Here is a 22912-nt window from a genome sequence, read left to right as displayed (position 1 = left end):
TTTTCTTGGGTGCCCATCTCTTTTAGGTTGCGGGCATTGACACACAGCGACGCCAACAATTGCAGATTTGGGATTTGAGTAGACTGCGTTCTGAAGGACGCTGCAGCCTGGTGGCTCGTCAGGTTTCCGACTTCGATGTTGCTTGCATCAAATTCTCTCCCTTTGACGAGTTCTGTCTCATCTCCTGCGGCAACGAAAACATAAGGTTCTGGAGGATCAAGGTGAGATAAATCGGTCGTTCCGTGTTGTGCAAGTGTATGTGCGGGCAGAATCAAAATCCTTTCCTCATACGCTATATGCGATCTTGATTAAAGCCTTCTGTGGACAGTATACCGTACGCGATAGAAAAAAGATGGGAAGATATGCCCTCGACCACGCAGTCAGTTGTCGAGCTTGTTTCACACCTCCATCATCATTTGCTACTGCATGAAAACCTTGTGACACGGCAGGACAGAGAATCGGTTGCTCACGGTAGCTCACTAGCTCCAAACTGAGGCACTAAGCTGCGCAAAAAGAGGTAACCTTTGAAGATGATCGCGTTGTTTTCTGTTCCCCTACACAGAACTCTCACCTACCAGGCTGCAGTGTCGTCCTTGAGGCGGCGGCGCGCGCTAACTGTTACACAGACCTCGACTTCGAATGCTCCCGGACCTTTCAATCCGTCCTCAGTCGTATGTCAACCACACGGTCGGCACGTCCTCAATCTCGTTCAAGTGTAGCTCACCCAGGAATATCTTCGCCCAGAATGACAAGCTGCGAGGCGCTCAAGCCCGTTAGCTAAGTTCCTCAGTCTGTTTTTGTTATCTCTGGGACATGTTCCGGTACACTTTTTTCCGTTGGTATGATTTTGCCCTTCCTGAGGCAGGGATACCACTGCAATGTCTTCGTATTCGCGAGCTGTTTGCTGAGGGTCATAAGACCATCGAAACGCCGTATGTGACAGATTCGATGCAGGAATAAAAGCCAAGACGCAGTTCCGCAGCTTTGTGGTTCCCTTGGTAACACTGGTTGGTATCTGGGTCCGATTTTCAGTGAGTTCTTAGGGTATAGTGGATTCGTTTCATTCAATTCCCATATTTGTGTGTGACTCGGCAGACGCAGGAGAAAAGTGGTTAGCGGCGGCACGGGTCTTTTGTTCCTCTACATCAGGATGTGTTGCTCAGGTAAGAGCCGTGCATTCTGCCATCTCAACGATTCTGGATTACGTACCGTAACAGCGTTGGTTTATTAATTTGAATCAGATCGATGCATTTCTGGCGGCATGGGATCCGGGAGCCTCAGAGTTGCCTTCAAGAGTTGATTCTCCAGGTGCTATGTTTAGTGTTTGTGCCCCTGCAGGTGGACTACGTTTCTCGCCAGCTGCAGCGAGTCTACAAGCTGCACGCAGGACCGATATGGTCCCTCAGCGTGAGCGACGCCTTCTGCGCAACTGCGTCGGAGGATGGCTTCATTCGGTGAGAATAGTGGCATCGCTGTATCAGAACTTCTAGACAATCTGCGCTGACGATGCATGCATACCTGCGCATGCGTACCTCTGTGAAGATGGCCAAGGACGTGCACAAATAAACTTCAACGTTACTGTGTACAGTATACTATGTACCTGTATTTCCAAATGAAAACCGGTGCAGTGGCGTGTTAATGTGTGTTGCACATCCGTAGTTACACTTTTACCATATATAGTTTCGCTTCACCATTCACCTCTTTGTCTCCTCCTTTACAGAGTATGGCCTCTGACGTTTCAGAGTTGCTTCATGCATGTGAAAAGCCAAGAAGCGGCCGCCGTGGGTGTCGACGGATCTGAAGATGGCCTGCAGCTGCTGTGCACTGCCGCGGATGGAAGCGTGGGAGTCCTGAATCTGGGCTCTCAGCAATACCAGCCCCTTCTCAGGACGCACGCCAGGCCTATCAGGGACGCAGCAGTAAGCGGTGAGAAGAGGACTGGAGAGAGTGAGAAAACATATCGCAGCAGCCAGAGTCACGCACGGAGCAGGATACGCGCACAGACCGGTTGTAAGACTGTCGAAATGTGGGAGAAACGCACTTCACACGAACTTGGCTCGAACGTTAGAAAGCATAAATGCATACCGACGACGCCCTGGAGCAGCCTGGGCAGAGGCCCTGGAGAGAGAACAAACAGCAACTCCAAAGCAAGCAGTCCAGAGACCTCCGCAGCTACTAGACAACGGACGAAACATAGAGCATTGACGTGGCAAAACAGGCCAAACCAAGTCAGGAGACAGGCTGTACGGCCAGAAGGACTGCGGCGTACGAAGATAGCAAACGGAGGCACCGTCAGTAGATGTTCGACTTCGTCTCATCTACCACGCACAGCCGTCACTGTTGGGGATGTGAGTTGCTAAAGACGATTGAGGATGTCCACGTGGGCGCGTGTCGGCTCGTAGTCGCCAGTAAAGCGTTTGTCTGCTCAAGAGACGCTCTCTTGAATCTCAGCACACACACCTAAGGCAGCTGTGATGCCCTCGCAACAAGCCCTCTGAGCGGCACGGGGCTTGCTGCAGTGGCTCTGCAGCCGCATCTCTCCGTTTCTCTGTGTTTTCTTAGAAGCATGGAGAGAGCTCTATACGGTATCGACAGACCGGTCTGTCCGCGTCTGGTCTCTACCAGATCTGCATGAGGTATGTTGCAGCTTTCAGGTGTTTTGCACGTTTTCTAATCCATGAGCGCATCGATAGGGCCGTCTGCGTAGACAGTGTAGACCACTTCGAAGCCAAAGAGCAACAGTAACTCTATCCTCTAAGGTCTTGAGTAAATCCACGTGTCAGTTGCCTCCCCTCACCTCGTGACATTCGTTTGTTTCCATTAGATTCATCAGGTTCATCCCAATCGTGTCCGCGATAGAGCAGCACCCCCATACGCACGTGACCGTTTGCACCAACACAAGTATTTTTCGCTTGCTCACACAAGTCAGTTCTTCCTGTAAAAAATATTCCTTACACCTTGCTCGAGGGAGCGGTATATTCTTATGAATCATTCGTTTGTGGTCGAGCGCATGTTCCGCCTCGTTCCTGTCTTGTTCGTATCCCAACACAGCGTAGACGGTGTAGCCCTTTTTATGGCCTCTGCATCTTCCCCGGTCTCTGCTTTTCGGTAGACGCATCTTCAGAAACGCACCTATGGTCTGCCTAAAGTTGGGCCCTGTGCAGTAGACGAAGGGAAGCGCGAGACTGTTTCTTTGTTTCCAGGCTTTCGAGTTTCAGTCGTCTGCTGACCTGCCGACGCGGGTAGCCTGCCATCCCCTGGAACGCGTGCTCGCAGTTGGCTTCGATAGCGGCGCTCTGCGAGTGTTTGACATCGACGCGAAGCCTCCTCAGGTGATGTTGGAAGCTCGGCATCACTTGCATTCGATCTGCGGGATCTATTTCGTCCGAAATGCGGCCAGGGACCACCGCGAGAGCCACGTGGAGCAAAGCCGCTGTCTCCTCGTCGCCGTGGACTCCTGTGGAGGTGAGCAGCTTATAGTTGAAACAGTCCCTGAGGCAACTCTAGTCAATCGGAGAGACGAAAAAGGATACGAAGGGGTAAAGATAGAAGAGAGGAAGGAAGAGTTCCAGAGGGTAATCTCAGCCTTTTACCATGCCGCGGACGCACACCTCAACGACAATCTTTCGCCTTGTCTGTTTTCGCGTTTTAGTTTTCGTTTCCAGGTTCTTTCGTGCAAAGCTGCTTCTTTCTCGCATCCGATTCTTTCTTTCCTTCTCGGTCTCTGCTGCAGATTTCTGCCAGATAATCTTGTTCTCTGTTTATCCACATTGGGTGTGGGGATTCTTTTGCCGCTTTCTCCCTGCACCCGCTGAAGCGTGTTTCACAATTCCTTCGATTTCTTTGCCTTCTCTTAGCCATTTCGATCCACGACGAGCAGCTGGAGTACCAACTAACACAGCGCATCGAAAATCCTGGAGTCCACCTACCGCCGGGAGACATGCCGCCTCTTGCCTTCAGTCCTGGTGGGGAGATTATGGCTCGTTACTTCGATGGCCGTTGCATCTGCTGCTTCGCATTCCCATCCCTTCTTTACAAAGCGAAAGTTTGCCTGCCTCGGCCTGCTCGAAGGGCCAGCGCAAGTACTCTCTCGGCGCTGCCCTACACTGCTTCGGCAAAACAAGGCTCCACTGAAGGCGGCGCACAAATTACTGCCTATGGCTTCGTGGGAAGCGATCAGGGTGTTTTGGTCGTTTGTTCCAGCGATTCAAAGATGAGGTTCTACGACCTAAGAGAAGCGGTAAGGCAGCGGCCTAGGGTGGCCTAGGAATTGCCCTTACCAACAACGCTTTTTCGCTCATAGAGCATTTTCACAGTCGCGTTTCTCTCGATTTGCCTCCACGAAACTGTGTGGGCTGGTTCTCCCCGTCTCAACATCGCGATAAGGGCAGTGTCTAGTCAAGCGATAGGCCGTGACATGGGTGGTCGTACGCAAGGGAGGCTGCAGCAGGTCCCTCATTTCCATCGCGCAGGACATCAATGAATAGATCCCCGCTCCATCGGATGCCCTGTTACGTGAACAGACACGCTATGAGTGCCAGTCTGTACATGGCTTTTCGTAACCGCAAGCGTTGCCCACGACGTTCACACAGTTGTCACACTGTGGTGGCGGCGCAGAAGGAACGATGAAGAGCATGATCTCTCTCAGCTAATTTCTTTCTCCTGTTTTGAGGTGTGCTCTCTCCGACTTGTCTGTGTACACCTCCCTGTCGCCATTGTGCTTGTCCGGGCTTCAGTCAGGACCCGACCCTTGTCCAGACTCGCCTTTTGACGAAGAAGGCCACTCTTTCACGCCTCCCTATTGGTCGCCTCGGAGTGTCACAGCCGGCGCAACTCAGCGGAGTCGGAGCTGCACTCGAGGCGGCTGTACACCTAAGACTATTAGTCTCTCCGGTCGGCCCTCGACGGGCTGCAGCGACGCCAGCAAGCGTTGCTCGAGCCTGAGTCAACGACCTGTGCTTCCAGCTGCTTCTTGTTTTGGTGTCCTGTCACGGTGTCTCACCTGCATACGAGAAATTCCCCTCATGAGCGGCGCCATCACAGCGGCGATTGTCACGCACTTTGAACTGGATTCCCAACGGGGTCTCATGAGAGAAGAGGACAACGTGACTGCCCGAGCGAAAGATGCGTTTCCTCAAATTGCATTGACGGCTGGGACGGATAATATTGTCAAGGTATGCAGAATGGGTCGTCGTGGTACAAATGCAGAGGAGGTGGAAGTATTCCGGCAGGTGCAAGAAACAAGGGGTTGTCACGTCTTGACTTCTCGGCCGCACTCAGATGTCTGGCCTCGTGTAGCGGCTCACTCTGCATTCATGGATGTGCAGGGTACCTCATTCTTGCGTAGAAGGACCAATCATGATTGTCTGTGCGCCTACTGGAGCCATAATCAGTATCCTAGGTACAACAATGTCTCTGTTTATTCTATTTTAGTTACAACAATGTGGACACATATGGTCATCGAATATAACGGTATGCTCCGCGTTTTGTAGTCGGTTATCTTACACTAAGTTTCTTGTATCTCACCACTGGAGCCGTATTCAGTATCCTAAACACTGTGTTGTCTCTTTCTACTTGTCGGGATTTAAGCAGCAAGTACGTAGAGGTTGCTTGAGCAGTGGAAATTTCTCTGCATCCGGCGGGAAGTTCAGCACTTCATACAAACTGAGTCCAAGTGTCTGATGCGTCAAGAAGAAGGACATCTCCTGATCCTAGGACCTGTGCACCTCGACGAGTTCATCTATCGTAATTTTCGGCGTGTTTTAAAAAAGGGTGAATCGCAACACTCACCGAAGGCGCCTGGTCGTATTGAAGTGCCCTTCGGTTTCCTTCGCTTTGTCCTACTTTTTGGTGCCGTTTTCTTTATCCCTGCCAATGCTACACTGTTTTCCCTGCCTCTCACTGTTCACAGCCAAGCGAGTCCGCTCATGCCGCGTGTTCTGTTCCTCTGTTCATATCTTTCATCGCTTCTCCGAACCTTTGTCCCGGCGTGCAGCTCTGGAACATGGATGCGTCGCCATGTCTCGATAGTCCTCGGCAAAGGAAAGGGCAGCTGTCATTTGGTTGGTCCGCTTGTCGTTCCTCCCGGCCCTCCTCGGGTGTCGTCCCAGGCGTGTCTCCCTCTTCCCCCTCTCGAGCTCGTTCTGTTTTTCCTAGCCCGGTGGTGAACGATCTTCCGCCCTTCCAGTCATTCAGCGGGCACCTGGGAACGCCTTTCAGGCTCTTTGTTTGCGGAGACCTCGTCGTCTCCGTCAGTTCTGCCGATGTGGTGCTTTGGGCGTTCCAGCACCGCGAGCTGGAGGCCCTTGCTGCTCAGTGTGTGCCTCTTCAGTTTCCTCAGTTTCGGCCCCCTCTCTGCGTCCACGTGGACGCCGCGAGAACGAAGAAGAACGGGGAACGATATGAGTCCCCGCACTCTCTCAGTCTCGGCAAGGACCTGTCCGGTCAATTTCCTGTCTGTCGTCCAACTCCTGTGTCTGGCAGGAGCGTAGTGGTTTTGCCTTCCGGCCCTCGCCACGCCACACGTGGCGGAGATACCCCTGACTCCAGTGGGATGAACGGGACCGAGCAGGCGCCAGGAAACCCGCTGCGTCGAATGGAAGCTTCAGTGGCGCAGGCAGCACTTTGCTGCTCTTCCCAGTCCTCGAGTTCGCACCCGCTAGCTTGTCGTTCTCTCTCTGCTGACAGCAAAACGAATACGCACTCCGACCTGAGAGGAGCGCCAGCGTCCGAGTCAACTAGTACAAACGGAGGCCGACCGGCCGCCTCTACAGACTCAGATGGACGTTGTCAAACCGAAGAAGTCAGATGCGTGGAAACTGACTGCACCTACGTTGAGGTCATTGAGCCTGGCGACACCTCACGCCTTCTCCAGCTGCGGCACATCGTTGGGGCTACGGTTGCAACTAGCAGAGGCGGATGCATTTGGAGACCTCTGCAGGGTGAGCGTTATAAATGGGCAACTGTTGCCTCTATTATGGACAACAAGATAATGCTACTACTCAGGAAGGGGGAAGCCAGTATCTAGTGTTGACGTGCAGCAGACGCTCGATTCAACTTGAGTTGTACAGTCCTGGTTCGGGATCCTTGGTGTAGAGGCAGTATCTACCTGTAATGTGACAATTGCAGTAGATGGGCTAGCTAGTGCAATAGAACTTCGATCCGGTACACCAAGACCTTCAAGATCTAATACTTACGTAAACAACACAAAGAGATCATGATCTTACATCCGTTGGTGCAGAGTATCCGACCGAATACGAATTATCTGAGTTAACTAGTGCTGCGGACGTCTCCCTGTCTGAAGCCGTCGAGTGGAGTTAGAAGAGCCGCCACTTGATGTACCTGCGGACTATGTCACGTCGATGTTTCCAAGCCTTTCCAAACCACAGGGATCGTCGCAAAAAGACATTGTTCGTGGCAATGGGGACAAAGAAATAAATGCTTGCCCCGAAACACCAGCGAACCGAGTCTGCCAGTGATCCACACACGACTGCGAGTGCTATGAAGAGGATGTACATGGTATACTAATGGTTCATCGGGTGCCCCGTATGGGCCAACATGAAGTTGTGGAAGCTCGACTACTCGGCACTATCGGGAAGCCCTGGCTGACGTTCGTTTCCTTGAGTGATCCACTAGAATCAAAACGGCGATGCTCCAGCCGTGACGACATACTTTGTCTTTTCAGTGCATCCGGTTCCTGCTTCCAATTTTTCAGTCGGATTTCTTTCTTTTTTCTGGCTTCAGCTTGAATCTCTGCCACACTGCCTGACGTTCTGCTTTCTGTTTTCTCATTCCCTGCGAGATACTTGCCAGTTTGTTTTCAGCATGCACTCTCGTGGTATCGAATTTCTTCTCTCAATCAGCCGCCAAGGCCCCAGTGTCGTTGTCTGTCTCCTGTCCTTACACTTTCATCTCTTCTTCTCCCGGTCTGCTTCGTGTGAATCACGTCCATGGTCTGTCTCTGTCATTCTCTTCTTCCTTCTCTGCTTTCATCCTTCGTCTCTGCGTTTCCGACTCCTCTGGTCGTCCATCTCTCTGTTGCAGGTCTCCTTTGTCACGCAGTGGGCGACTGGGTTTTAGTGGAGCGTTTGGATGTTCGCAGTCGGTGCGACTCAGAGGGAAAGTGCCTAGGGCTTCTTCCCGCTCAGTCTTCTGCGGCTGCTTCCCTGGAAGGGGGGCCTTCCCGCTGCATATGGCGTCGGTCGTCTGACCCCCTTTTCAGAGACTTGTCCCGTGGCTCCGCGTGTCCAGCTAGTTCCTGCGAAAAGCAGAATGGCACGCGCATTTTCCCCTTCAATCGCAAGTCTTCTGCGCCAGGACCTGGCGGATTTCACTCCCGTTCCCTGGGTAGAGAGGCGCCTAAAAGCTGCCACGCCCGCTGCGTATCGCCTCAGCCTAGTACGTCGCGAACGGGCATCAGGAAACGGAAGGAAGACAAAGACTTTTTCGGTCTCGCTTGCGAGAAACACCGGGCCGCGCGAGACCATTTCAGTGTATGTAGGGATTCTCGTCTCGGACTGGTCTTGACCATGGCAGTCAACCAAAAAGGCACAGTTCTCGCGACTATCCATACAAGTAAGCAGTCACTCGCGAGGTGAAGTTGCCAGTCCTGTCTGATTTTCATGAACAGCATTACGCACTAGATTGTCTTTGCTCTCATGGTCTGTAGTAAGTGAACAATTCTAACGTTTCAATGTGAAGTTGAAATCTAATGCAGCCTGGTATGGTCCTCATGGCTGTAGTCTCCAGTTGTCGGTCTGCAATGACTGGCAGTTCGCCGAAACGCAACGCATGAGGCGACAGTTGTTTCTTAACTCCCTTACAGGTGTATGTCTCAATCTGTGTCTGGACGTCCCTCAGTTTGAGCGGAAAAAGACCGCGACAGTCACGCATCCTTGCATCATGAGATTAAATACTTCGGTAGTCTCGCTCTTCTCATGGTCTCTTCTACAGTGGAGAGAACCTCGTGTTCAACGACTACTGTAATTTGGTGGATTCAGTGACACAGGAGTAGCTACTGATGTTGTGGTCATGCTTAGTTTTCTCCGACATGCCTCTGCTAGCTGCATGCACCGCTTTCGTGCCTTGCTTGAGTGTTTTTACTTCTCACAGGTCGAGTCCAGCTTGAGGAAGTAAAAGGGAAATTCTCCGGGGAGGAAGAAGAGCGAGGTTTTGACAAGATTCTCGCTGTGTGGCGCCTCGACGACTGCATGATTGCTCGGCTTGTAGTTCTTCCTCGAGCCTGGTATTCCGAGTCGCCGTCCGGACAGGAACCCACAGAGGCGGGGAAGCCCGTCTCCCCTGCCCTTGCTTTCTGCGGCACCGAGTACCTCGTTGTGGCGAGTAAGCCAGAATGAGGCGGGACGAACACGGAAACGGCATAAGGCAAGCAACCAGCTGGTCAGTTTCCGTGATTTACACCTTTCTCGTCTCCCACATTCATTTGTGGTGAAAAAGGATTTCACATTCCGAGTCACTGAAGAGAGCTGCCGATCCTCCCCGCGTCAAGACCTTCAGCTCTCGGAACGTGTTGTACTCGTTTCGCTGCCACCCGAGTGTCCCGGCGCCTATCCTCTGTTGAGGACTCTCTCCTTCTTTGCGAAGTTCAGACTATGAAAGAACCCTTCTAACATAGTTGAGGACCAGTCACTGCGTGGCAAGCCAGTAGGTACTATTGTAGAATAGGTCGCCCCAACTCACCTGTCTATCACGCTTTACGTAGATTTCCTTTTTTTGATCGTCTGAATTTCGTCTGCAGAACTGGTGGTTCTCTCTTATCGGCCCTTCTGCGCAACTGTGTCCTTTCATCTCAGGCGCCTCTAGCCGTCCACATCTTGATGTCTATCTCCTCAGTGATTTCCTTAAAGTCACGCCTGATTTGGCTTCTCTCCCGATCCCTCCGCTTCAGCCCGCGCCTGTTGTCGGTACCGCTGTCGACACGCCTGTCGTCCGGCTGCTCACATGCGCCAAGACTGATGATGTTGAGATTGTTTACATTTCTCCTCGCTCAACGATATTTTGGAAAGTCGATCATGTCCATTCTTTGCATGAGGATGTGGAGCTGGAGCAGTGCCATTTTGTGGAAAGGTCTGGAGGTGTGCGCTGTGGATGCGACGTTCGCTCCACCTCAAGATGCCTCGAATGCGACGATCATGGTGAGGAAAAATTCGGGAGAAAGAGGTCGAAGTTTCATAGTCAACGAAAATCCAGTTGCCAGATGGGCCGTTTCTGTGTGGCCTTTCCTTGTTAAGCCGTAATATCATGTTTTATCCAGTGCCTGCCTGCGCGACACTCTCCGTAGTTTCTTACCCTCCTCTCTTAGCCATGGAGCTGCTAAGAGTAAAGACGCCATCGAGGTCAGCCAGATATTACCAGTTCGGTATTGAAGCACATGTTCGTTGCAGGAACAATATACCTACGGGCCTACGGCTGTCAATTGGTTATGATTCCCATCTTCGGTGAAGCCTGATACGAAAGCATGAATCGCGTAGGGACAAACTGTGCCGTTGATGGTGTGAATTTTCTGTCCAAGTCCTCACACACAGTGCTATGTTCTCCCATTCCCCTTCTTGCTTCTTGAAAGTATACGCGCCGCATCCTCGAGTTCGCCGTTTTTCCCGAAGAGAGTTTTGCCTGCCGCGACTGTCCTTATCCGTAGGACTGGACATAGACCATGGCCTGTCCCTTCACTTCCAATTCGCCGACCTTCCCTGGCGCATGAGAGACGATCCGGATCTTTGCCACACTACGGGTTGTCTGACACGTCGATGTCCCTCGAGTCCGACGCTGTTACTGTTGGCGACGAACGCTGTAAGCGCAGGAAAATTGCCTGGTTCATTTCGACTGGTTCGTATGAAACTATCAACCAAAAACGCTGTCTCAATGTCTCCACTGAAAACGCAGAGCGTTGCTGTTGTCACATCGGTGAAGCCTGGCAGTGTTTCCGCCGTCTGGGGCAAAGTCGATTTTGTTGCCCTGCGGAGCGAGCATTTTGTAGTTTCGCACCGAGTCTTCCGGCGTGTGAACTCGTAATAACGTCAAGGCTCCTCACACGTCGGCATCAAATTAAACCAGTGAAAACAGGTCACCTTGAATACCCTGTAAATAACTGATGTGCTTGCCATTCTGCCTTGTTCACGTGATGCCGACAGAACCCCTAGCTCGTGAAAATAATTATCTCAGTGCTTCCCTCGTGTACACATGTTCGGCGTTGTGTTCAAGTACGTGCAAACAGAGTTAGGCAATCGTGTCCGTTGTCCGTCCCGCGACAGCGTGGCTTGAGTTGGCTGCGGTGTCCTGCGTTACACCTACCGGGCTTACACGGGGCATGCGTCTCTTCGCGAGAGGCACTCCCCTGACAGAGAGGTGGCAAGACGGATCTGAGAAGCTCCGTGGACGGTGCTGTCGCACAGTCACAAAAACACATGGTCCATTGCAGCACAGAAGGCGAAGTAACAGGGTTTGCAGAGACATGGATGGCCCTCAGCGGGACTTTGAGAGGCAGACATGCTACATTTGTGTAGACAAGTAAACTCAGGCGCAGAACAGAAACACATGTTATCTCCGGTGTCAGGGGTCAAGTGTAGATCCCTGAACGAGTGCAGGCTTCGGGTCTTGCTTCCAATTCAGCATTTCAAACAAGGCCTCATCAACCACCCTTTTTGTCCCGTTTGCTGCCGATGGCGAGAGAGCAAAATGCGTTCACATGCGCCTTACACCTGCTCGAAAAAGTCTTAATTTGCGATTCTCTTGGATCGAGATCGACCACAACCCGAAACGGATGTGGGCGTCTGCTGTAATTCTTACCGTTTCTATCGTGGCTTGTTGCACGCACACGAAACCCTCTCAGACCGAATTGCCGGCTGATGTTGCAGTGGTTACCATGAAGATCCACAGGGGGGCTGCTTGTCGCTGGTGACCTTTGCCTTCTTCTGTTTCTCCTGCCCCCTGCACAGGGCTTCGTGTACGGCGTAAACTTCGACACCAACACTCTGGTCTTTGAGCTTCAAGTTGCCACGGCTGAGCCCGTGAGTAAGTCGCTGGCAATATGCAATGTGCAGACCCAACAACGCGTCTATCGTTGCGATGGGAGGAGGTTTTTCGTACTTAACTAAGTGGAGGTGTTGCTTGACTGTGATCGAAGGAGTGAGACGACATCCCACTGCATGCGAGGCAACAAAAGGAAAGATTGTTGCAGCTGTGGGGCGCCGCCGACTGTGTCCCCGGGCCTATTTTCACCAAAGGAGTTGAACAGATCGCACCGTAGCTCCTTCAAAGATTCGAAACCATGTAGCAACACCAGTCTTCCTGTTGTTCCCGTGTATTGACACATCTAACTGTGCGACCCACCATATGGTAGGAATGTGGAGCGCTGCACTCGGGAACGAAATAGCAGCTATGTGACACAAGAGCAGGGGACTATTGCAATCACAGTTTTTCGCGCGTCTGCTTTGTCCCGTGGCAGCATTTATTGCCTGCGATCGAGCCCAAGATCTGTTTTGTGGCTTGGGGTCCACTCTGAAGCGCTGGAGCGTCGACCTCGTCTCTCTTTTGCCAATACCGTAAGTGGCGCGTCGCTTCCTCTGAATGGGTACAAGGGTTAGAGCTTCACGCTGTCACGGTTTCGAACGCGTTGCCTCGCTTGAACCGTGGAACACGGTGTTCTATGTCTGCTGTTCGTGCATTATCGGGTCTGGTGAAACACGGAAAGGTGGTGACACAATGTAGTGTGGCGGTTCGTGTTGCCAAGTATGCTTTTTCCTTCTTTTTCTTCCCTTTCTCTTCTTCGGCAACCAATTCGTTTCGAGCATCATCTTCCCCTCAACCTGCCACCCCCTTGTCACTTCACATCGCAATGAAGTGTATTTGATGTCGAACAATTCACTGTTTTTCACGTAACCTTCAAGAGTTCGTTTCTGGAAAGGCCGGACAATGTGTTTTGCTTTCCCACCATTCCAACCAGGAGAACAGCAAACTGGTAACGTGCTGGCTCGCATCAATTCGAGAAAACTTCCTTCCGTTAGTTTCCTTTTGTTGTTTGTTTCTCTCTGGAATGGTTCCTCTGTTCGGCGTGTATTTACAAAGAGGAACGGGCGAGGAAGAGGCCCTCCAGCATTCCCCTCCCCGTTTGGCCCTCGTAGATCTACGGGGCAGCACCGTCAGCACAGAGTTTCAACTTGACGGAGTGGTGAAGACTATGCAGTCCGACGCTCAAGCAGCGGAGGTCAGCTACATTACATTTGAGTAGAAACGGTACACTAGTGTTTTTCCCCACCTTCCGCTTCCGCGTTCAACTTTTCCCCTTGCCACTCTTCCACCTTCGGTGTCCATCCGGCACCTTTGCCGGAGACTCGTTGTCGGACTTGCCGTCCGTACCTCCTCTGCCGTTTTCTCTTCCCCCGCCCCCTGCATTGCCGCGTGTGTCCAAGGTTTCATAGAATTTGAAGAGGAACGTCCCTCCACAGTTATCTGCTGGGAATGGGGGTGTGTGTCTCTTTTGGGCTTCCGACGCCTTCCATCGCTTCCTGCGCAGAGACCGACGCCATGCCACTCGTTTCCGTTGTGAAAACAGATCTGTGTTAGCGGCGTTACTGGCAGACTCGCGTTTGAATGCTTGAAAATCTCATCGCGATAGTTTCTCGCAACCTTTCCCTCCCACTAGTTTTCCCTGCTTCTCGTTTTCAGGCGGTTGTATCAACATCTGCGAACACAATCTGGTAGGCCTCTCGCGGTTCCCGTTGCCACAGCCTCGCTGCGTCAATTTTCCTCAAAAAATGAGTATTATGTACTGTCGGCCCTTCTGTTTGAGAGCTGTCCCATGACGTTTGCCGATCGGTGTCCTGTCTGCAAAGGGAGAGGGTATCCTTTCTGCTCGCAAACAAATGGTCTCGTTCAACTGTTTTTCTCCTCATCATTGTCTCCCCTACCGTTGTGTCAGGTATCTCCAGTGGAACCAAAAGGCGCGCGTGCGGTTGCAGTCGGGGCACACGGGGCCCATACGTTTCGTCTGTTCTGCCTACGGTGTACGACGAACCTGTTCCTGGCACAGTGTCTGGCTCTCCGTCTGTCTCTTCTTCATTCAGTTAGCCGCTCTGACAACATCCTCCTTTGACTTAACGAAAGCCGCACATGAAAGGCAGCTCAAGATAGCGATGGCCTCAGACACAAGCGAGACCCGCACTTGTCATCACTTCACCTTCCTGTAGTACTGCGTTTCTCAGTCTTTGCCACGAGCAGATGCAGCCCCGCATTGCCTTATCACCAGAAATGGGAGCCCTCAAAGCAAGCCGTGTGTTAGCAGTGAAGCCTTTTCCAGCTCTGACGCAGTTGTGACGTCTCACTCTGATTCCGAGAAGGCTGTATTATTTCCTTGTGGTTCGTGTTTTGCTCTGCCAGTTGACAGTGCCTTGCAGTCGTCGGTTTCCCCGTCATCATTTCTCAGCCGAAGGGAAAGAGCAGTCTCGTGGCTCCGGTGGCACCGTTCCTTCTCAGTTGTGTCGTCTCGACAGTTCTCTCCCCTCTTGCTCCGAAATCTTTGCGACTGCCGGAGACGATCTGACAATTCGTCTGTGGTCATGTTGGCCGCGACCTCAGCAGGTCGCAATTTTTTCTCTGAAGCAACGCTGCTGTGGACTCGCGTTCATCCAGCCTGACGTCCTCACTGCGATCTTCGACAACGGTTGTCTTCGTTTAATCGACATTCGCTGCTTCCGAATCGTTGGCAGACTGCAAGCAACCCCTGAAGGAGACGCACCCACGAGTCTAGCATGTGTCACGGGTACGCGAGAGTCTTGTTCAGGATAATAGCAAACGAGTTGCGTCCAGGTTGTCGCTCTTTATGATTTCTTCCTCTTGATCCAAGAAGAGGAGGAACGGCGTTAAACGAAGACGTCGATCGCATTATATTCGGGTCCCGTACTTAAACGCAACCGATTACAAACGCCATTTGATATTTCTGAACTGTGTTGTTCCTGAGAAGCCTTCGGATAAGTTCTCCGCGATAAAGTGCCTGATGGTGTCCTTACCTGCGAACGCGCTTAAGCGTACGCTCCCTATTTTCACAGTCAAGATGTCCATTAGCCTCCGGTGATAGTTAAGGTCACTCCTGACAAGGTGAATCCCATCTATGTGCGTGTTTCGTGCTTCAGAGAACCACGCCCTGGTTGCAACGCGGTCGGGAGTGGTCCTCTCGATACAGCTGGTGACAGAGAATCCTTCTGGCGTGTCTCCTAAACGGCTGCCTCATAGCGGACCAGAAACGCACCAGAAAACGATCAAGCATGCCAGTATCTCGAGGATAACGGCGCTCCTTTTCGGCAACGTTGGGTCCACCCTGCAATCCACGTGTTCACAAGAAGGCGACACGTCGGGTGAAAGTCCCTGGGCACCGCCTCCCATCACCCACATGGCTGTTTCCAGGGAATTCTCGAAGTTGAGCAAAGATGAAGCGTCTGTCCCTTGTTCTGAAAGAGAGCTGCTCTTTGCGAGGGTGGCCGTCACCACCAGGGGCGGCTTATGTGCCATTGGTACATACGCCCCCAATCGGTCTTCAAAGCACCTGACGTGGTTGACTGATCAGAGGTACTGACTCGCGATAAAGAGACACATAGCGATCCCCGTTACAGATAAGGGCGAGTTTCCTATTTCTCTACACGGGCATTTGTGATCCTCTCTCCACATGGCATACTACGGTTTCCTGATGGCGTCATTCAGTCGAGCTTCTCTTCTTGAGAGTTTGCTTGAGGGATTATTGGTGTCCAAGTGAACAGCCAAGCAACTATGAAACACCGCAGGAACAGGCTATTCAACTGAAGTTAGTGACGCAGTTCTATGATTGCTGGAGGCATGGAAGATGTCGGTTTTCTAGCAAAACCATTCACGGTGCCAAACAGACAGATACCTCACCGCCGGCGTGACATCATCCTCGACACTAGTAAATGCGGTACCTACGTTCACTGGAATCATTCAAACTCCTGGAAAGAGGTGGCAGTTCCACTTCCTGATTTCCAAGCATCTTCTTAGATAACATGGCAATGTATCTTCGAGGCGCTTTCCTGGCGGGTTCCCAATTTTCTGCCTCAGCTTCGTGGTCAAAGTTTCTCCGCGTGCAGACCAGGGGCACTGTTATACGGCAGAAAGAGCTGACTGGTCGCAAGCAGCTTTCGTAGGGGAAGACGCGTTGGTGATTGTTCGTGCTAGCACTGTTTTTCTCGTCCGGATTGCGGCAAAAGAGGCAAGTCATTGTACGGAGAAACAAGTTTTGACACTGAACTGCTTACGAGAAGTGCAACTGGAAAATTAAATTGGACCCGTCCACCACCGTAGTTTTGTGTGAGAGTCCCGTCGTTTGTCACAGCACATACGCATTATAAGCAGGGGTCTGTCTCTTTCTGATGGATCTATATAAGCGCAACGAAGCGGAATATAGCTCTTGTTCCGTCCACATCCTTTCCGTCAGGTGCACTGAGGTGTATTTCCAAGCTAGAGCTCATGCGTATCCATTGCTCCCGTCAGGTGTTTACGGTTCATGGCATCCAACTCCCTGGACCAGCAACATAAATTTGCGGTATTTTTGTCTAGAACGTAGACTATTCCAGTATGTTCGTACATAGGACGGCGTGAACGACCTGCATCTGTGTGTATAACAAGGACCCAGCGGCAGCGATTTAGAAGGGATAACGTGTCTGTATGCCTTGAGAAGCTCACGTTCATGAGAGCTTCTACTATACAATCTTTCTGGCTGACTCTTGGGTTACCATGCAGGTGGTGAAAAAAGTTCGCGTGCTAGATCGAGTCCCGGATGGCTGCCTCAACGAAAGACAATGGATGGTGGCTTCTCTTGCATATTTGGCGCAAAAGAAAGCGTTGGTCTTAATTCTCAAAGGCAAGTTTCCCATGGTCTGCGATATACGTAGTCTTACACACCAGTAACAGGTTCGGAAGTTATCAGACATCATCAGTACAGAAGTATTCTAGGAAGTATGTTACCGAGCACCGCGTGTCGTAGTATTCGCTTTGGAAGCGTTTCGCTTGGTCGCTGACCCTCGCTGAGCGAGATGCCCATCTACGGAGGGTAACAGTAACGGCACATTGATAGGAAAACCTCGTTTTTCAGCACTCACAATCATGTGTAAAGAAAGGAGTCCAATTCCGTTTTCGCGGTTCGCAGCCCGTTGGCATATACGCAACTAAAGGAAGCCCAAGTGTCAGGGCAAGCCCGCGTACAAACAACCATGAACTCTGGGAAGCCAGGACCAAATAACCTGGACACACTATCATATCGCAGTCACTGCATGAACGTGCGTTGCTTTCAGGTGGCTCATTTCTGGTCCTCGACGTGCCAAGTCTGTTCGCTTCTTCTGGTCCGTGCCGGAATATCCATCCTTGTTTGGATCAGGTCGTGGCGACGGTTCCCTCCACAGAATTGCCTTCTTTCGTTTCTGTAGCTCTGATTGGACCAACTCACGTCCTGGTGGGGGTCAAGGAAGTTGTCACTTCTGTACGAATTGTCTGACCTTGGTGGTTGCACATTAAGGCGCAAAAGAATTGGCAACCGCATCAACAGTGATTAGGCAACAAGCTGACATCACATACTATCGGTGTCACATCTCGAATCAGCACCAGCGTGTATACCACGAGCCTTCAGAAAAGTGCGTATCCTATGTTGCCCACATCACTCATCGGCGACTACAACGGACGGAGCGCGGCGTTCGTCTCGATGTAGGGTAGGGTGTGGTCCATGTGTGCTGTTCATTCTGGTTTCGACGAGTGGATGCTGTACAGTGTATTATGGGGGGCCAGGCTCTTTTAACTGTCAGATATCTGTATGATTTTTGTAATAGCTTCACAGAGAAAGTTCGTGCTACACCAGTGGGACACTGAATGCCTCCACAGGGCTCCGAGAATATAAGCATAGTTGTGATTTCAACATTACGCAACTTGCTCATGCAAGACAAGTTTCCTCTGCGGATAGATCGCCGTGAGGTCACCCCGGCTGTATAAAAAGCGAAAAAAGAGCGGTGGACTGCTCAGCACGTCACCCCCATGGAGTGGGGTCAAGGGTGCTTTTGAATGGAGTAGGAAGTCACCCTTTCTTTCTTGAAGGAGAATGAAGCGATCTTTGGACGCTGCTTCGTCGCTTGCTTGTATTCACTAATCATCTCAGCCGGTCAATGTGCCAGCGCGTGAAGAGGCTGAAGGCAGAATTCCTTTCTCGCTAACTTTAGACAAATACGGAAACGTGGTTGTCTGGGTCGCTGGACAGAAGAACTGTTCCGGTTGGGCTGTTTCTAAATAGGTGTCATTTTCGCTTCTCTGTTCGGCCACCCAGCTTATAAATGGCATCCCGCGTCATGACGATTCGCTTATTGCCTGGAATGTATTGTTCTAGGAGGGACCGGCTACGAACGGCTGAATCGTCTACCTGGGTAACAGCAAAGAGCGAACACTTCATTTCCTCTTCTGGTTGACTGCGTACATAAGAGAAACTGTAGCGCCACCCGCCAGAATGCTTAGTGCGCCAACAACAACCTTCATGCCGACTGGTATGTAGGGAATGGTTGCTTCGTAGCTGGGGGGATTTGGTAGTGGCGAACGTATGTCAACTGTTGGCATGTTCGCATGCGGTGGCTGAATCTTCGCTTCAGGAATAGGTATGTCTGTTCTCGGCATGCCAGGAATTTGGGGTTCAAGGGCATTAATGACATCGGGGGCACCTGGTCACAGAGCGATAACGCTGTTTAAGTGGGCCAAAGCATGCAATGGCTTACCTCCAGATGACAGCGAGATGTTGCGCTGCACAGACGGTGGTTCGTCCATTTCCGTCAAGTTCGTTGTCAGCATAGACAAGCCGGAAACTGGCGCATGTTCAGCGGGAGTCAATGCAGTTATTCAAAATGGCTGCTAAGTTACCTGGAATACCAAAGATCCCTGCTTCGGGCTCGGGAGAGCCGGGAAGCTCCGAGGAGTCTGTCACTGGCGTGCCCGCTGGCTGTCCGGTGCGGCTTCCGCCCGGTTCCGTGAGTTGCTCACACCCAGAGCCTGGTGGATACACGTGGAAGAATTCCTGGCCTGAAAGGCGCGCGCCTGTCGTTACCTCGAAATTCACGCCTGGCAGAGATAGCTCATACACATTCGGCACCAACCACTTCAAAAGTCAAATCTTTGGCTCTCACTTGCATTCACAAATCCCGTCACTGTTACAAGTTCCGTTGCCATTGCAGTCCCCTTTATAACCAGAGCCGGGACATAGCTTTCCCTATCCAGCCCATATTCAATCATAATTTTGTAGTGGAAGTACCAGGCACTCCAAATAAATCTTCTTACGCTATAGCATGTTTCACCGGAGAACCCTGGCAGACAATGGCATACTCCACTCAAACAAAATCCGTGTCCGCGACATCCCAGCGGACAGCCATCTTTCTATGCTCCAGACTCATGATACTATGAAACGGGACCTCAGAAGCCTATGTTGTCACCTCGCCACAGTCGTGAGACACCCAGTTTCTGTTACAGGAGCAACTTCCATTTATGCATGCTCCGTTCCCTGAACAACTCGGTGTCCCACCGCAACTCTGGAATAGTTCCAACGGATTATTCTACTCATTTTTCTTTCTCTGACTGGAAACAAAATCACATGCCTACCTCAGTTTCGAACATTACAACATCCTGGTAGTCGTGAGCGAACAGTTTTTGTCCGCCTATGACCAAGATTCGTCCCCCTGAAGAAACTGTATTATTCAGGGTTTCTGGGAGGGAGCCAGCTGTACACGGTACCGCTGATTGGATGGGCTGTGTGTTGCTCCCGAGCGCCGAATAGTGGGTGAGATGCAGAAAGAAGAGTCCACAACATACGGCTTGTGTCCAGCTTCCATACATCACTGCATAGTCAAGACACTATACTTGTATGCTACCGTAGAACTGATGGCGGTACAATCACGTACTTGTAGCACTTCTGCACGTCTCGGCTAACATCGCAGCCACCCACGATAAGAATCTAAACATTGCGACAACACCATGGCGCGGCCCTAAACAGAGGCTGGTGAATAAACTCTCACACTGTGGCCATTCCTAATGGCAATATGTCCTGAAAGAAAGGTTCTTTCCGTGCAGTTAAGGCTCCTGACACAGTTCATCGTTACAACACACCTTCTCGTGGACTAGGCTCCCCACCGCTTGTTCGAGGCTGTTCCCACATGTTTGCCTCGATATTGTATACCCATCTGCAAACGCCATGTTCATGCTGTAGCGACCTTTTCTCTGCAACCGACACCTCACATTTCCGACGAAACAAGGCCTGTCGCATTGTGGGCGCGTCGCCGGCATGTACTTTTGCTCAGATCTAATGTGATCGTTACCTATGGAGCTGTATCCTCCGAAAAGGAAGAGTTTATTGTCAATGTATGTAAGCGTGCCAAACTCGCAACCCCGAGGGGACCCGCCTTCTGCTACGGCAATCAAGTTCTCAATTTAGAAGCATCATTCGTCAAATAACTAACCTGGCTTCACCAAATGAAACGCGACCGCAAACTGATTGTCACCCACATTTTCGGCGTCCTGATACCCAGCGGCTATGAAGCAGGAAGCCCTTAGCTTTAGCGTTAGGTAAATACCGCTGCAAGGTCGATTATCCACATGTCATCAAGAAATTTCCCGTTCTGTAGGCGGAACCCGATGAATAACGTGGTTAGTAGTAATGAGAAAATGGTCTTGCCTCATTATAGCCCCCGAATATGTATATTTTCTCGCCATCAGTAGTCGCCGCGTGGCCGCTACGGGATTCTGTGAAAGTTTCAGGACCTCAACTGCAGCATGAAAGTGGTGGTAATGGATTACCAGGTCGTAGATTCCCTGGTGATAGCCCGTATAGCCAGCGCCCAGAGCTAAGATCTGTTCGAAGTGGTGTCGCTGACGTGTCTTGGTCATACGTTGTTTTCTCTACCGTATCTATACACGTCGTTGAATGTGCCATCGTTGTTCGTGCCACCGAACAACACCAGGTAGTTTCGCAGGTGCACCAGAGACGCCCCGGCCCGAGCAGATGGCGTGTCACCTCGGCCTGGTAACGATGACCAGGAGTTAGTTGTTGGACGAAACATATAGAGGTCGTCAAAGCATCGTCCTGAAGTCATCATAAGCGGGAAGGCGTTTCCTGAGAGGTCCAGATAAGGGGATCGAACTGTCCCACCGTCAACATTGCAGCCTCCAAAAATATAGGGGTTGTCGCCGACCGTAGCTCCCGCGGCCCCGTGGCGGCCTGTTAATCAGTGGCGCACTGAAGCTACGACACACAGATTGGCACAAGCTTTTAATTACCTGATGGTCCTGCAAAGCCAGTTATCATATTTCCCTCTCCAGCAACGATACTAAAGTCTACCTGTGACCTAGCTGGTAAGCAGAGCGCTGACATAACAAGCATACAACACCAGAGCTGTCCCGTCATGTTGTCAATGTTTCTGCTCTTCAAAGATATATGTATCGAAATTCCTTATAAGGATGTACAAAGCTTCCCTCTTAGAGGTGTGTCTCTTCTGCCCGCGCACTCGAGCCGGTGGTCTGAGTACGAACGCCCGCTGTACATACAGCCATAGTCACGTCATCTCCAAAGAAAACCCGTTCGCACGTTTGTGTGCTTTCTTGAGCACAGCACAATACGCGTAGTCAGCATTCTGAGATCGAGACCCGGAGAGGGGGTCACGTGGAGCACCCACTCTCCGTCAACAATGCTGGGGCTTGCTGATGTTGTTTTCTTCGTGTGAGCAGCACTGGATGCGATCCCATAGCAGAATGAAAGCCACTATCTTTGTTGTGGAACATGAATTAGCCTGTTTGGCTGACAGGGTAGCCAGCCCCTTCACAAATGCTGCTCGGAACTGTATTCCTGTTGCTATTTTGGACAAGGCAGCTCAGGGCAAAGTTGCTGTTCGTTGGGTCATGTTTTTCGTGAGAGCAGAGACAGACGCGAAGAAGCGACCAACGGCTTTTTTCAGGGTTTTTCTGGAAGTAGAATCAATGAAATCACAGCGCTGTCAAAGTGGATTTTATGGCGACACCTTCAGTCGCTTGGCCCACCATCGTACGTTGCTGCAGCGTATACTGCCTCTCGGTCATTCTCTATCAGCAAAGAAACTCAAGAACCCTCGCTCTCCTGCAGGTCAGTGTTGAGAGCAAATTATCAATCGATCGGTGGGCGTTGTCAGCTTCCGTCTTCCGGCTAATGAGCTAATGTTTTCCTTGGCTTCTGTGGTGGTTACATAGCCATCAACAGATAGTGTTCAACCGTGCCTCCCATCACGGGTCACTCGTTATCGGACACTAGGTTATTCAACTCGCGGCGGTGGTCGCCCGATGATGGACAGGAGCAGCGTGGACAAAGTACTATAAACGTACGTCTGCTTGTCTATTCCTTTCATTTCTGTATTCGGCTGTCTTGATTCTGTTCACTGAGAGTAAAGAACCATCGTTCGCGCGGCGTGGCTGCCCGTTTCTATCGCTTGTTCGCACTCGGATCGGCTTCTACGGGACCGCCGCAGGACCGAATATGTTTTGGACTTATGGGGCGGAGCCTGTGTAATGAAAATGCATGCTCCAAAGTTTCGCAGATATGCGTATATTTCGCTCTAAGAGTGAGTGCGCTCTGGCCGATCTCATTCGTTAGACCTCAACATATATAAGCCACATACTTTACCTGAATCCACGGCGCTATGGTAACTAACTTTACGTGTGTTCAGCAGGGCACGAAGACTGGCAAGGAATTATACGGATATCATCATAATCGCTGTATGACGTTGTAGTCATAAGGTTGTCACGGGCCACACGTTTCGATTAGACGATCGAAACGTGGCAACTAATTGGTATCCTACCAGTGTAGGCAGTCGGTAATGCGGGAGCTGGTAGGGAAATCCAACGATGTGTC

At 51.3% G+C, this 22912-nt stretch overlaps 2 protein-coding genes across 2 annotated transcripts; one reads left to right on the top strand and one right to left on the bottom strand.

Annotated features, from left to right (window-relative positions):
- Nucleotides 1-1245: 1245 nt before the first annotated feature.
- Nucleotides 1246-17807, top strand: TGME49_202280 (WD domain, G-beta repeat-containing protein; the record flags this gene model as incomplete). Its single annotated transcript, XM_018779199.1, has 20 exons — nt 1246-1454; nt 1721-1919; nt 3204-3465; nt 3858-4240; nt 4737-5174; nt 5996-6941; nt 8044-8574; nt 9112-9342; nt 9813-10154; nt 10658-10809; nt 11955-12030; nt 12464-12560; nt 13084-13222; nt 13684-13715; nt 13937-14021; nt 14395-14776; nt 15147-15579; nt 16081-16231; nt 16762-16882; nt 17313-17807. 20 exons carry the CDS (start codon nt 1246-1248, stop codon nt 17510-17512), a joined length of 5409 nt encoding a protein of 1802 aa, XP_018637409.1. The 3' UTR covers nt 17513-17807.
- On the bottom strand, nt 17782-20463 carry TGME49_202285 (EGF family domain-containing protein). Its single transcript, XM_018779200.1, has 15 exons — nt 20355-20463; nt 20275-20293; nt 20146-20219; nt 20055-20083; nt 19941-19993; nt 19774-19877; nt 19642-19718; nt 19476-19571; nt 19324-19419; nt 19173-19255; nt 19094-19107; nt 18910-19038; nt 18768-18854; nt 18422-18713; nt 17782-18369 (listed from the first exon to the last, which is right to left on the bottom strand). The coding sequence occupies exons 3-14, from the start codon at nt 20192-20194 to the stop codon at nt 18448-18450; spliced, it is 1083 nt and encodes a 360-aa protein (XP_018637408.1). The 5' UTR covers nt 20195-20219; nt 20275-20293; nt 20355-20463; the 3' UTR covers nt 17782-18369; nt 18422-18447.
- Nucleotides 20464-22912: the final 2449 nt, after the last annotated feature.

The sequence above is a fragment of the Toxoplasma gondii genome, chromosome VIIa, assembly GCF_000006565.2.
Source record: "Toxoplasma gondii ME49 chromosome VIIa, whole genome shotgun sequence".
Classification (NCBI taxonomy): Eukaryota; Apicomplexa; class Conoidasida; order Eucoccidiorida; family Sarcocystidae; genus Toxoplasma; species Toxoplasma gondii.
This window is presented reverse-complemented; position numbering and strand designations above follow the sequence as displayed.

Excerpts from the sequence above, each read along its gene's own strand:
- TGME49_202285 (XM_018779200.1), bottom strand. The coding sequence starts at position 20,194 with ATGTGGGAACAGCCTCGAACAAGCGGTGGGGAGCCTAGTCCACGAGAA. Across the intron at positions 19,994-20,054 it reads CCATTAGGAATGGCCACAGT|ATTCTTATCGTGGGTGGCTG; the intron begins GTGAGAGTTTAT and ends CGCAATGTTTAG. Across the intron at positions 18,714-18,767 it reads CATCTCGCTGTCATCTGGAG|GTGCCCCCGATGTCATTAAT; the intron begins GTAAGCCATTGC and ends CTCTGTGACCAG.